Raw genomic sequence first — 13,821 nt, 5'->3', positions numbered from 1 at the left:
CACATTCACTGCCTGGAGCACCCATGGTCCCGAGTGCCCGGAGCTGGGCTGGCACCGGCACAGGCGGCACGGGCAGGATGGCCCAGGGGCTCAGCACGGCCCTGGCTGCTCCGGGAGTGCCACGGCAAAGATGTGCCTGGTCCCGGCTGGAGCGGGGCAGGAGCGGGGCTGTCGGGGGGAAGGCGGCCCCGGGGGGGTCTGGGCGTGTGCGAGGGGTCAGGAGGGGTCAGGAAGGCTCTGGATGCTGCCGATCCCAAATGTCCGCGCTGGAGAGCAGCAGAGCCCGACGGGCAGCGCTTCAAGGTGGGGAGAGGCTGCCGGGCGGGAAACCTGCGGGAATGGGGATGGGGATGGGATGGGATGGGATGGGATGGGATGGGATGGGATGGGATGGGTGGGATGGGATGGAGAGCATGGATGAGGATGGGATGGGGATAAGACAGGGAGCAGCTCAGCTGTGCTGCACCTGTGGTCATTCCCAGCACATCAACTTCATTAAGGCCAAGTGTGGCTCCCAGTAAGCAGAAACCCGAGAGGTTCCACATCATTATTGTCCCTCCTTGTGCTCTTCACTCTCCTCTTCAGTGTCCTGCAATATCCTGCAGCAGCTCAATGACACCGATGTCTCCTCATAGGTTGTTTTCCTGCTCTCCTGCATCCACAGCACCATCAAACCCTTCATCTACTTCTTGGTAGGGATGTACAAGAGGCTGTGTACAAGCCAGCCCTGCATTCCCGGTGATGGGAAGAGACACCAGGTAGGGCTACAGAGCTGGGCAGGGACAGCAACATTCCCTTCCTCTTGGAGTGGGAATTTGTCACATTCCTTAATTCCAGAATTAAATCATTCTGAGTAAAGAGCAGGCTCAGAGGTGAACTCCAACTGAACTCTTGTGGCCTGTGACCAAAACCCACTGGAAATATGGAAATTGATGTCACCAGGAGCTTGGACCATTGGATTGCACAGAAATTAGGGGGTTGTGCTGCTGTCCTGCACAACGGGGCCGTCCTCTGGTTCCCCAGCATCCATGTCCAAGGAAGCCCTTCAGCACCTCCATCCTGAACCTGGCCCCCTCAGGAGGAGCTGAACAGCGACTCTGCACAGCAGCTTCAGCCACAATCCAGGCTGTGCTGATCTTTGCCATTTTGGTACTACCCCTACATGAAATTGGCATTTATTGCTTTTGTTTCATCCCAACGTGGGAACTCTGACCCCAGAATGTGGTGAATGAATAATATCTGGGCTTTGCTGCAGAGCCTGTCCCTGGTGAACAGTGTCCAAAATGGCTCCTTTCCTTCTTTTTTCCCACTCTAAAGCCCCTGCCTTGTCTGAGGAGGGCAGGTACCTGTCTCATAGCAGAGCCCTTCCTAAGGCAGTGAGGGGGATTCCTACCCAGGCTGACATGTGCCTGGGAGCTGGGATGCTCCTGCTGGAAGCTGCTGTGCGTGGGGACCCTGGGACCAGAGCTGTCACCTCTCCTCCTTGCTGACACCCCGTTTGTGTCCCCAGCTATGGAATCTCACAACTCCTCACCATGCCAATCCTTCCAAGGGCAAACACTTCATAATCCATGAGCTAAAGGGGCTCCAGGAGAGGTGGAGAGGGACTTTGGACAAGGGCCTGGAGTGACAGGACAACAAGGGGAAATGGCTTCCCACTGCCAGAGGGTGGGTTCAGATTGGATATGAGGGAGAAATCCTTCCCTGTGAGGCTGGAGAGGCCCTGGCACACGTTCCCAGGGATGCTCTGGCAGCCCCATCCCTGCAAGTGTTCCAGCCCAGGGTGGATGGAGTTTGCAGCAACCTGGTCTGGTGGAAGGTGTTCCTGCTGGCAAAGGGGTGGGGGGTCAGGTAAAAACAACCACAAGTGCTCCCAAGACTGAGGAGGAGCAGGATGAGCTCTGCTGAAGGGCTGCAAAGGGATCCCAGCACCCCCAAATCTGTGCTCTCATTGAATCATTAAGGGTATTGGCAGTAATTAAGGTGGGCTCTCCGTGCTGATAACCTGGCTGCAAGCAGCTGATTGCTGTCCTTCCCTTGGGCTGTGTGAGCCTGCATTACAGTGGAAAATGGGAATTCTTGTCTCAGGTGTGCTCCTTTGGGCCCAGGGGAGGTGTTGGCAATGATCCCGGAGCTCTTCCCGGAATGGGAGTTGCTTCTGAGAAGCAGCCAACTTCCTCACCACCACTGCTAGCACTGCCTGCATTCCAGTGCTGCTGGAGTGGCCATGACCCCTTAGGGAAGAGAAACGAGGAATGGTAGAAGCCTGTTGGGAGAGGGAAGGCAGTCGGAGAATGGGACATTCTGCAGGGAAGGAGTGTTTCTAACCAGGAGGAAATTAGGAGGCAATCGCAAAATTCTCCATGTGGACATTCTGGCAAAAGTCACTTCGTTAGTGGGAAAAACCCCATGACAAATAACTCCGGGGAAGTGGAGCTCTGACGTAGCCAAAGTCACAATTTCCAACTCCCCCGTGACTCCACCCAGCCTGGGGGAGCAACACGAGGACAGGGCACGGAGAGGAGCTGGTGGGACAGCAGTGGGCACCTCCTGGTGATCTGGGCACTTTCTCCTTCGTGTTCCTGACCTGGGAGCAGCCGCTTTAGGATGTGGATCCCAAAGGAGCAAGGGGTGCCAGGAAGCGCCGCTGATGGGGACAGAGCCCCTGTGCCTGCTGCTGCCCCACACTGAACAGGTCAGTGGAATGTTCTCCTTCCTCCCTGCCCCACCTTCCTCTCCTCCTGCAGCTGCTCTGTGCCTGCCACCCTCTCCCAGTGATGCAGTGCCCTCCCCAGATACCCCCTCTTTTCCTGTGCATCCTGTCTGTATCTTAATACACAAATGGGCCGGAATAATCTAACACAATGGGAAGCAGAAGGAAGCAGGAATTCTTTACCTGTGCAGGACACACAGGAGGACCTCTCCTTGTTCTCTGTGTGTGTGCGTGTGTTACAATGTGGTTTAAACCCAGAAAAGCAAAGAAAGCTAAGTGTCTGTGCTTAAACTGGAAAGAACTTAGAAGGTTCAAAGCATTCCCAGAAACAAGATTAAAACGAAACGAGATTAAATGTTGATGCCAAGAAATGGATGTATTTATTTAATAGTAGAGAGGCAAAGAGAAGGAAAGAGAAAAGAAAGAAAGAGAAAAAGGAGTGTGCATGGGGTTCTGGGGGGACAGGGAGAGGTGACAGGGGTTAGGTGGAAGCGTATCACCCATCCAAGGGTCCCAATGATGTCTCGTTGCTCCCTTCCATCTGGTCTGCTGCTGGTGAGGGTCCCTCACTGCCACCATGGCCATGCTGCCACGTGCCACCACACCACGTGGCAAAGAGTACAGAATGACTAATGGATTAATGCACACTTTGAGCCAGGTGGGAACACCCACGTGTCTCCCTTGCAGGGGCTGGCTTGACACTGTCCCATACAACACTGAGGGTCTATTGCATCATCTCTGGTGCTCTGGTGCAGGGTCTGGGAACCCCTTTGAGGGGGCCCCTGTGATGGGCCATGTTACCTCTTTTGCTGTGGATAAGCTTCCTGCCCCCCCCTGCCCTTCCCCCCTCCGTGAGGACCCCTCAGCTGGGCTCCTCTGCACAGTGGAGGATGGGGAGTCACTGAGCCTCTGACCAGAGGCTTTTCCAACACACACCCAAAGCCTCTCCTCCCGCCACCCTTTGGTGAAGGGTCTTTTTGAGCCTGGCAGCTGATAGCCCTGGGGCTGTGGTCCCCACCTTGAAGGTGTTAAGCCTGTGCTCTGTGAATGTCCCCAGCACTGAGCTGTTACTTTATCTATTCTTCACCAGCGAGCGGTGTAAGGCCTCACTCAGGGCCCCATTCAGGATTCATTTGTCTTCTCTGCAGCTTTTGTAATGCAATTTTAAAAGTCCTTCATGAAAATGTTTAAATCATAAACTATAATATTTCAGTCTCTGACAGTGTGGTGAGACTTTAATGCAGGGGTTTTATCCATTATGAACATACACTGTCATTAAAGCGTGTTTCTTATCTGATAAATCAACATTACTATCGTAGAATTAATTTCCATGCATCCACCTCCTCCTGGAAGTCCTTTCATGATCCTGAAGGTTCATCAGGAGGGCTCTCTGGTGCTCCTATTCACTGAGTGCTGCCATATTAAAGGTGACCTCACCTTGAACTTTTCCTTTGGCCATGCTCTGTTGCTTCTTGTTACAGAACTGCCCCAGAACCACTGCAGGCCTCCTGATCTGTTCCTTCACTGCCTTCAGCCACGTTTATCATCCTGTGTGCACACTTTCACATCCTTTTATCTTTTTGGCTGGTTGGTCTTTCAGCAACATCGGGGAACTGAAAATGTTTATTCTCTGTTATTTATCAGTCCCCTGCCAAACAGCCCAACCCTCCCACCTCCCTCTCCCACCCCACCATTCCCACCGCCCTCCTCCCCTGCACATCTCACTTCTCTCCACCGAACCCTTCCCGCTGCAGGGAGCTGCTGAGGAGCTGCTTGGTCCATCCCTGGATTCTCCAAGCACTGACTGCCCATCCACTCTGACCACAGCCGGGGCCACATCCCAGCGCCTGCCCAGCGTCCATCCATGGAGGTGAGCTCCGTGTTCCCACCTTCTGCCTCACCCACCGAAGGAGATGATCCATGTGAGACAGATGTCACCAACGTGGCCATACACAGTGTGACACTGCTCATCTGCCTCTGTGGGCTGGCCGGGAACGGGGCTGTGCTCTGGCTCCTCACACTGAAAGGCCATACTGCCCGCATCTTTGACCTGGCTGTCGCTGACTTCCTCTTCCTCCTCTTCGCGCTCCCCTCCTCCCTGCTCTTCCTGCTGGAGGACGTGTCCTGCTCTCCTATCATGCCCCAGGTGTACGTGAGCTTCCTTTTCCAGCTGTCCATGATGTCCTACTACTGGGGGCTCTTCCGGCTGACGCGCATCACCGTCATACCGGACACGCACAAGCTCTGCCTGCTCTTCTTCCACTGTCACCCTCCCCTGCGCCTGCTGTGGGTGGTGGACAGTGCTGTGTATTGGGTCGCCTTTGCTCTCATCACTGCCATTCCCACGGTGACATTCCTGTGCCCATCACACGAGCAGGAGCACTGCCGGGTGGCTCTCACCTCCATGTTCGCCGTCACCCTGCTCATCTTTGCTGCACCCGTGGTCATCACCCGCACAATCGACATCATTAAAGCCAAGTGTGGCTCCCAGCAGCAGAAACCCAAGAAGCGTGACACAGTTATCTTCCTCATTGTGCTCTTCATTCTCTTCCTCAACCTCTGGAATATCCTGCAGCAGCTCGGCTACACCGGTGTGTCCTCCCAGGTTTTTTTCCTGCTCGCCTGCATCAACAGCACCATCAAACCCTTCATCTACTTCCTGGTGGGGAGGTGCTGGAAGCCCTGCTCCATGGGGTCCCTCCGGCTCTCGCTCCAGAGGGTCTTTGAGGAGCGGAAAGACATCACTGCCAACAGCAAAGATACCAACAGGGACATGGGGGTCTGAGCCTGTTGATCCCTTCCCCTGCACTGCTGAAGGACCCTGGGACAGTGACTGAGGGTTTCCTTGAGCCAACTGATCAATAAATATCCACAGGATCACCCTCCTGCACTGTATTCCTGCAGGAGAAGGGAGCAGGGGCAGTGCCACGGGCGATGTGGGAGGGAAGCTCTGCAGGGAGCACACTGGAGCATGGATTTCCTCCTCCCTCACAGTTCCTAGGACACTGTTCCCCAAACGGATCCTTCCTCACAGGGCTGTCATCCCAAAAATCCCCGTGGCATGGTTCCTGCATCCCCCTGCAGTGTGATATCAATAAACAGCTCCGTGAAACCTGAGCTGCCTTGGCTCCCTCTGCCAGCGCTCCCCGGCTTCCTCTGGCTCCTGCTGCCAGCCGGGAATGTGGGTGGAGGGAGGGGACACGGCCACGGCTGGTGCTGCCCGGAGCCCCCGTGATGCCGAGTGCCCGGAGCTGGGCTGGCACCGGCACAGGCGGCACGGGCAGGATGGCCCAGGGGCTCAGCACGGCCCCGGCTGCTCCGGGAGTGCCACGGCAAAGATGTGCCTGGTCCCGGCTGGAGCGGGGCAGGAGCGGGGCTGTCGGGGGGGATCTGGGATGTCAGAGGGGTCAGGAAGAGTCTGGGGCGGGTCGAGAGGGGTCTGGATGCCGGCGATCCCAAATATCCCCACTGGAGGGCAGCAGAGCCCGACGAGCAGCGCTCAGAGCCCGGGAGCGAACGCCTGGCGGGAAACCTGCGGGATGGGATGGGATGGGATGGGATGGGATGGGATGGGATGGGATGGGATGGGATGGGATGGGATGGGATGGGATGGGATGGGATGGGATGGGATGGGATGGAGAATGGGGTCGAGATGGGGATGGGGAGCAGCATGGGGATGGGATAGGTGCAGGAAATAGGGAAGGGGAGCCGAGATGAGGATGGGTTGGGGATAGGACTGGAGTGGGAATGCGGATGGGATAGGGATAGGGATAGGGATAGGGATAGGGATGGGGATAGGGATAGGGATGGGGATAGGGCTGTAGGATAGGGATAGGGATAGGGATAGGGATAGGGATAGGGATAGGGATAGACACAACAACATAGATCAGTGGGGTGAGAAAAGGGATGGGAAAATTATGGGATGCATCCTGACACACCGCTGTAGGAAGGTGACCTGCAGGCCTGGCTGGGAGCAAGGGTGGGCAGCTGAGCACGAAGCTGGCGTGGGCAGCACGGCCCGTGGGACCACAGTGGCCTCTCAGCTGGAGATTGTGGTGATCCCTGTCTCCTCAAAGACCCTCCGGAAGGCAACCTGGAGGGACACAACAGAGCAGCGCCTCCAGCAGCTCCCCACCAGGAAGTAGACGAAGGGGTTGATGCTGCTGTTGATGCAGGCGAGCAGGAAAACAACCTGGGAGGACACAGCGATGTAACCGAGCTGCTGCAGGAAATTCCAGAGGCTGAGGGGCACTCCAAAGATGAGGAAGAAGAGCACAGTGAGGAAGATAACGATGTAGAGCCTCTTAGGCTGACGTCTCTTGGAGCCACACAGGACCTTGATGAAGAGGATCACGTTGGAGATGACCATGGGTGGAGCAAAGATGAGGAAGCTGAGGGCGTACATGGAGATGAGAGACACCCGGCAGTGCTCGTGCTCGTGTGACAGGCACAGGGAGGTCACCATGACCATGACAGCAATGGAGAGTGCCCAGAGCAGGACACACACCACCCCTGACTGGCGCTCGGGACGGTGGCAGCGGTACCAGAGGGGGAAGAGAATCGAGCCACACCTCTCAAGGCTGATGGCTGTCAGCAGGTACAGCCCCATGTTGTAGGAGAACAGGGACAGCAGGAAAAGGGACCTCAGGTACTTCAGGGACACGACAGTGAAGCAGGACACATCCTCCAGGAGGTAGAGCAGGGAGGAGGGGACCATGAAGAGGAGGAAGGTGAAGTCAGCAACAGCCAGGTTGAGGATGTAGATGGTGATGGGGCTCCTGGGGATGCGGAAACCAAGGAGCCAGAGCACAGCCCCATTCCCAGCCAGCCCACAGAGGCAGATGAGCAGTGTGACAGCTCCTATGGCCACATCGGTGACATTGATCCCGCAGGGATCGTCTCCTTCAGTGCCCATCACGGGAGATGAGGGAGGTGGGGCTGTCTGGTTCAGCTCCATGGTGGGAGGTGGGATGTGATCCCCAGCTGTGGTCAGAGCAGAGGGGAGTTAGTGGGACCCCAGGGGATGTGATGGGGAGAGGGGGCCTGGTGAGGTGGCACAGCAGGGCTGGGCACAGGGGGGCCATGGGAGGGCTGGGGGTGAGGTGAGGGCAGAGGGAGGGTTGGATCCATCCAGTCATCCCAACTGAGGACAACCATGGGAGCCATGAGAGGGGCTTTGGGGACACCCAGGGAGACACAAGCAGTGCCCAGGGCTGGGCTCTGGTCCCAACCCCCTACCTTTCCTTGGGGCCAACCTGTAGGTGTGTCCAAGCAGGGCACGCTCCTTCCCTCTGGTGCTCCTTGCCACGATCTCCTCTGATGAGAAAAACTGGGGTCTCCACGTCCTCAGAAGCTCCGGAGTGGCCTATCTGTCCCCAGGTAAAGCTGCTTTCTGGGGCATTTCTGCACAATCACAGGTCAGGCGCTGAGAGCACTGGGCAGTTGCACACAGGCTGCCTCTTCTCCTGTCAAAATTCTGTTGGTCTTGCGGGAAAGGAAATGTTTTGTCCGAGCGAATACCCCAGAGGACGGTCGCTGCAGCAGTTGCATCTCACTCCGAAAGAATCTTGGTGCTTTTAGGATTCAACCTGATATCTCATTAGACTGGTAATTACCACCTTCCTAATTGTTTGATGGTGCTCCAGCCTCCTCTCCCCATACTGCGACGATGCTGGCATCCTTCTGAAATTGTTCATTACTGCGTGCATTTGCCTGCCAGCCTCCCAGCATGAGAATCCCTCTCCTCCGACTTCATCCTGCACCAGGCCTAGGGGAGAATTTGGGATTTGGTGCCTGAGCCATCATCACTTTGGATTCACTCCAGCTGGTCTGGGGGCTCCAGAGCCCTCCTGGACCGGCTGGGAGCCACTGAGAGAGCCTGGAGAAGCCGGTGGCAGATGAGGGGATGGCAGGGGACAGCACACACAACCCCACATCCCTCCCTGCACCCCTACACCAGAAGCACCTGTTCACCCCACCAAAGTTTTGGGGTGGCAGAAGAGGGCACTGACTGGAGGGGAGAGGGTCTTGAGGACATCCAGACAGGGGCACGGGGGACATCAGTGCTGGCATGGCATGTCCCCGAGCAAAGCAGGGTGTCACAGCCTGTCCCACCTGCATTGGGATCACTAGGAAAAGACAGGGGGGTGGTGGCTGCCCCCTCAGCCAGGTCCTGCTGAACTGGGCGCCGGGGACAGAGATTCCTGGCGGGGCAGGGCTCAGCATGGCACAGCGCGGGTGTGACAGCAGGGTGGCAGTGACAGCGGGGCCAGGGCAGTGAGTCATCTCCCCCGTGCCTCCCTCCACCCCTGGACTTTGCCTCCCGCGGATGCTCAGGGCAATAAATCCCAGCCTCGGGGGCGGGAATGGGCTGTCCGGGAGGGCACAGGGGTCCCATCCCAGGGGGTTGGGGGTGAGCTGTGGAGGGGGATCTGCAGGGGGAGTGCATGAGTGGGATTGGGATGGGGAGTGAGGAGTGGGATGGGGATGAACGTGCCGGAGGCAGCGGACAGGCGTGCGTGCTAGGGAGCGCCACACAGGCAGGCAGGACATGCAGGTGGCAGTGTGACGCTTGTGCACCGCGAGGACCTGCCGGGAGAAGGTCACCTGTGTGCCAGGACAGCCGTACGTGTGGCCCGGCCGCTGTCACCACCGCGGCCCCAGCCCCGTCGCGGGCGGGCCCGGCGGGCGGGTGACAGCCGCACCCTGGACCGGGCGGGTGCTTCCCGCCCCGCTGTCCCCATCCCTGTCCCCGCCGAGGCCACACAGGCTCCGTGGCCCCACTGGACACCCCCATGCAGCCGGAGCGCGGGGGGCAGAGCCCAGGAGCCCCCGAAACTGAGGTCAAGGCTGTCATCGTGGGGGATGGCGGCTGCGGGAAGACATCGCTGCTGATGGCCTTCGCCAGAGGGGACTTCCCCAAGGTACCGGGATCCCTGTCCCCCGGTGGGTGGGTGACAGTCCCCGTGCGGGAGCGGTGTCCTGGACGCGCGATGGGACGGACACGGTGGATGGCAGCAGCGGGGCCGTTTGAAGCAGGACATGGAGACGGAGGGGCAGGGGGGCAGGGGGTGGCCCAGCCTGGGGTTCTGTGGCATCTCTGCCCCTCTTGGGTGGGTAAAGGGGTGGGGAGCAGGGTTTGTCCCTCAGCGAGGGCACACAGGGGACTCGGGGAGTGCAGCCACAGAGACCCTGGAACCCCTGTCCTGAATCCCCACGGGCATCCGTGAGGCTCCGTAGTGCCCTGGGATAGGGGAGAACAATCATTCCCAACCCACTGTCCCAGGGAGGCACCACCATTTCCCACTCTCTGCTTCCCTCCCTGTGCCCTGTTCTGTCCCCACTGGGGTCCCCTCCATCGCTGCCCCCCACCACTGCCTGTGTGACCTGTGTGACGCCGTCCCTGTCCCCTGCCAGGTCTATGTCCCCACCGTGTTCGAGAAGTACACAGCGTCCCTCCAGGTTGCCGGCAAGCCCGTGAAGATCCACCTGTGGGACACAGCAGGTGGGACAGAAGGGGACAGGGCGGGCAGTTGTGACCCCGTGCTCCCACCCGGGGGTTTTGGGGTGTCCCACACCCGTGGTCGTGCCTTGGAGGGGTTTCCCCATGCCACGACCATGGAAGGGGGGGGCTTAACCCACAGCGACCCCCACGGATGTCACCCTCATGGTCCCAGGTGTGTAATGGTTTCCTTCTCCGCCCGGCAGGACAGGAAGACTATGACAGGCTACGCCCTCTGTCCTACTCGGATGCCGGCGTTGTCCTCATGTGCTTTGATGTCACCGACTCCAACAGCTTTGACAACATCCTAACGAAGGTAACGCACCCTGGGGGGTGCAGCCTGCCCCCGTCCCCATCCCTGGGTGACACGTGCCCATCCCTGGGTGACATGTCCCCTCACAGTGGTACCCGGAGGTGAACCACTTCTGCAAGGGGGTCCCGGTGCTGCTGGTGGGCTGTAAGACGGACCTGCGGCAGGACCAGGAGCTGCTGCAGAAGCTGAAGGACGGACGGATGGAGCCCGTGTCCCGGCAGCAGGTGGGTGTCACCTCCCAGCGGGACGGGACGGGACGGGACGGGACGGGACGGGACGGGACGGGACGGCGGTGGCCGCCAGCACGGGGGCAGTGCGACAGCCGGAGTCCCCGGCGGGCTCTGACTCTGCGTGTCCCCTCAGGGAGAGGCCATGGCCCGGCAGGTCCGTGCCGTGTCCTACATGGAATGCTCGGCCAGGTATCAGGATAACGTAGGGAACATCTTCGTGACCGCCTGCAGCGCCGCCATCAGCGCTGCCCGCCGGAGGCAGCGCAAGGAGAGACCCAGGAGGGTCTGCGTGCTCCTCTGAGCACCCCGGCTCGGCACCAGCCCCCCCCCGGATCCGCCGCTGTCCCCAAGCTCCGACCGCACGGCGGTCCACCTCTGCCACCAGAACACCGCTGCCACCCTCCTGACCCGGGGCTGGCACCGCTGGTCACCGCGGGGTGACAGCAGGAAAGCATCCCTGGCATGAAGAAACTGTCACGCCTGGATCCCAGAGTCCTGTCCCTTTCCCACCATGGATCCCAGCACCCTGTCCCACCATGGATCCCAGCATCCTCTGCCAGCCGGGCTCTGGGAGCAGAGAACTGATTTGGGGGCGCCCCTTCCCGCTGGCAGGCCAGCGCCGGAGGGTGGCACGGGGTGACGGCGGGCTGATCTTCTGCCATTAAAGTGACACAACACTCAGTGCGGCACGGTCCCTGGGGCAGCAGCAGCCCCTGCACGCCCTGGGGGCGTCAGGGACTCCGGGTGGGCGTCGGCGACACGGGTGGGTGTTGGGGACATGAGGTGGGCGCTGGGGACAAGGGGTCCCGCCAGGGGCCTGGGGTGGATGGGAGGCCACCGGGATGGGGTGACCTGCTGATTTTGGGTTGGGGTGTCTGTGAGTGTGTGTCCAGGTGTGTGCTGCACGTACAGGTCTGTAGGGGCACCGTTTATAACCGTATGAATAGTTATATATATTTTACCTGTTTTTATATATCTATTATATATATAGCGTATATGTAACTATATAGTTGATCTATAACCACCCGTATCAATGTTTATTATATGTATCAGTCCATATAGTTAGGTTATAGCTATCTATATAACTATACATAGCTTATAGCTATGCTGTTAACACCTAGAGCACGTAACTGAGGAGCTGTATGTAGGTATGTAGGTGCATGTAGCTACGTGCCCGTCTCTCTGCATTCAGACCCCCATACAGGCGCGCACAGCCGTGCGGGCAGCCCGGAAGCCCGCGGGGACACCGAGGGACCCCACGAACGCCCCCAAAATCCCGCCGGGGCTCCCCCTCTCCAGCCCTCCCCCGGCAGGGGCGTGGCCACGCGGTGGGGGCGTGGCCACGCGGTGGGGGCGTGGTCACGTGAGGGGGCGTTGCCCGCACCGGAGGGGGCGTGGCCGCCCCGAGCCGCGCGCGCGCGGGGCGGGCCGGGGCTGGACCGGGCGGGACCGGGCGGCGCACGCGCGGCGTGCGGTGGAGGGGGGGGGGGGGGGCTCCGTGCGTGCGGCGCGTGCGCGCGGCGTCGGTGTGTATGTGAGGCTCTGACGGGTTCAAAATGGCGGCGGCTCCTGTGTGAGGAGGGGGAACCGCGTCCCGGCCGGGGGGCGGCGGCGCTGGGGGGCACCGCGCGGGCGGGACGGGCGGGCGGCGCCGGCGGAGCCCCGGCACCCGGCGGCGGGGGGGTGCGGTGGCGGTGGAGGCGGCGGCGGCGGCGGGGGACGCGGGCCGCGGCGGCGGGGGGCGGCCGGCGGGGCTGTCAGCGCCCGCTGCCCGCGCCGGGAGCGGCGGGGCCGGGAGGGCGGCGGGCCCAGGGCGCGATTGCTGCTGACCGGGGGGATTTCTCCTCCTCCGTCTCTTCTGTTCCCCCACCCCCCCGTGCCGGCGGTAGAAGAGGACAAAGGCGCAGGAGAGACCTGGTGAGCACCGCGGGGGTCACCGGCGACCCCCGAGTTCGTGCGGGGCCCCGGAGCGCGGCCGGGCGGGAGCGGGCGCGGGCGGGTCTCCCCTTGCCGGGCCCCGGGAGGCCGCGTCGGGAAGTTGGGGAGGGGGCGGCGAGTGCCGGCTGACAGCTCCCCGGGGACCCTCCCTCCCTCCCGCCTCCCGTCCTGCCCCGGCGGGGGCGGGCTGGGGTGGCCCGGCCGGCCGGGGGTGGCCCCCGCGCCCCGCGGCGGAGCGGGCGCGCTGCGCTCCGGTTGTCCGGTTGTTTATAAACAGAGTTCAGCAAGTGTGGGGAAACTGCCTCCCTCGGCCGAGCCGGGAGTCCTGGTGCCGTGGTTCCAAGGGAGGCAGGGGTGGGGAAGGTGCTGTCGGGACTGGGAATGCTCTGCTGTCAAAGCCGGGGGTCGGGGAGGAGCAGGATCGAGCGAGTTCTCCCTGCGTGGTCGTAGCGGTTCTGTAACACTACAAGGGGCGGCGGATCCCCTTCCCCGCTCCCATTCCCCGATTCTCCTCCCCGAAGGTCTGGTTTAGGCATAGTCCTGGGGATTAAGAGCCGTGCCATACCCAGGCTTTGGTTGGTTTCTGTCCCTTTAAAAAAAAAAAAAAAAGTGTAGGTGCCATCTGACGCCCTGGGAGGTTTTCCCAGGTTGGTGTGTGGTGTCACAAGGTGGCACATTTGGAGATCTCAGCATTTAGGCCTTCTCCAGCCAGGAGTTAGATGCCTGAGTGCTTCCCTACTTGGGTTGTGTATGTAGGAGAGATCCAATAAGCCTTCCATGATCATGGGAGATGTCCTGTACCAGTGTAGTTTCTCCCAGGTGCCATGGTACAGGATATCCCAAGGACAGTGATTTTGTTGTTTGGAGGAGTTGGCTCTCCGGTGCTTAATTTTGGGGAAGCCAGGATTTTACAGCACCTTCCCCGGTTTTTATTCTACTGTGGGCCAGTGGAGCTGCTGGTGGTGAAGCAAAGGTGGGAGCCCTGCAGCTCCTGTTGTGTTACAGAACAGCTGGTGAAGTCATTTAGCCTGACTAATTCATTCTAAATTAGAATAGGAGCCATAAAAGTTGCGGTGGGTTCATCCCCTGGGTTCTCTCAGCCCCCAGAGCAGGGTGGGGTCAGCCC

The 13,821-nt window shown here is 60.0% G+C and overlaps 4 protein-coding genes across 5 annotated transcripts in view; 3 read left to right on the top strand and 1 right to left on the bottom strand.

Annotated features, from left to right (window-relative positions):
• Positions 1–2,151: 2,151 nt before the first annotated feature.
• Positions 2,152–5,830, top strand: LOC104697627 (mas-related G-protein coupled receptor member H-like). 2 transcript variants are annotated; one of them, XM_039552876.1, is made up of 2 exons: positions 2,152–2,695; positions 4,468–5,830. In XM_039552876.1, the coding sequence occupies exon 2, from the start codon at positions 4,578–4,580 to the stop codon at positions 5,496–5,498; it is 921 nt and encodes a 306-aa protein (XP_039408810.1). In that variant the 5' UTR covers positions 2,152–2,695; positions 4,468–4,577; the 3' UTR covers positions 5,499–5,830. The 2 variants fall into 2 exon arrangements, with proteins under 2 accessions (XP_039408810.1, XP_039408811.1); XM_039552877.1 differs by lacking the exon at positions 2,152–2,695 and adding an exon at positions 4,034–4,140.
• A 749-nt stretch (positions 5,831–6,579) lies between these two features.
• LOC104684114 (mas-related G-protein coupled receptor member H-like) lies at positions 6,580–7,697 on the bottom strand. The gene has a single exon (XM_010391292.3). It carries the CDS (start codon positions 7,668–7,670, stop codon positions 6,753–6,755), a length of 918 nt encoding a protein of 305 aa, XP_010389594.2. The 5' UTR covers positions 7,671–7,697; the 3' UTR covers positions 6,580–6,752.
• Positions 7,698–9,192: 1,495 nt separating this feature from the next.
• RHOD (ras homolog family member D) lies at positions 9,193–11,496 on the top strand. Its single transcript, XM_039552895.1, has 5 exons — positions 9,193–9,636; positions 10,130–10,217; positions 10,421–10,530; positions 10,617–10,751; positions 10,891–11,496. Exons 1-5 carry the CDS (start codon positions 9,508–9,510, stop codon positions 11,056–11,058), a joined length of 630 nt encoding a protein of 209 aa, XP_039408829.1. The 5' UTR covers positions 9,193–9,507; the 3' UTR covers positions 11,059–11,496.
• Positions 11,497–12,255: 759 nt separating this feature from the next.
• KDM2A (lysine demethylase 2A) overlaps positions 12,256–13,821 on the top strand; it is a 32,921-nt gene continuing 31,355 nt past the window's right edge. The window contains exons 1-2 of the mRNA XM_039552820.1: positions 12,256–12,330; positions 12,647–12,674. Of these exons, the coding sequence (XP_039408754.1) occupies positions 12,314–12,330; positions 12,647–12,674 (45 nt within the window). The 5' untranslated portion in view covers positions 12,256–12,313. The remainder of the gene's footprint in view (positions 12,331–12,646; positions 12,675–13,821) is intronic.

This window comes from Corvus cornix, chromosome 5 (assembly GCF_000738735.6).
Source record: "Corvus cornix cornix isolate S_Up_H32 chromosome 5, ASM73873v5, whole genome shotgun sequence".
Taxonomy (NCBI): domain Eukaryota; kingdom Metazoa; phylum Chordata; class Aves; order Passeriformes; family Corvidae; genus Corvus; species Corvus cornix.
Note: the sequence above shows the minus strand (reverse complement) of the source record. Positions and strands in the feature narration are given on the sequence as shown.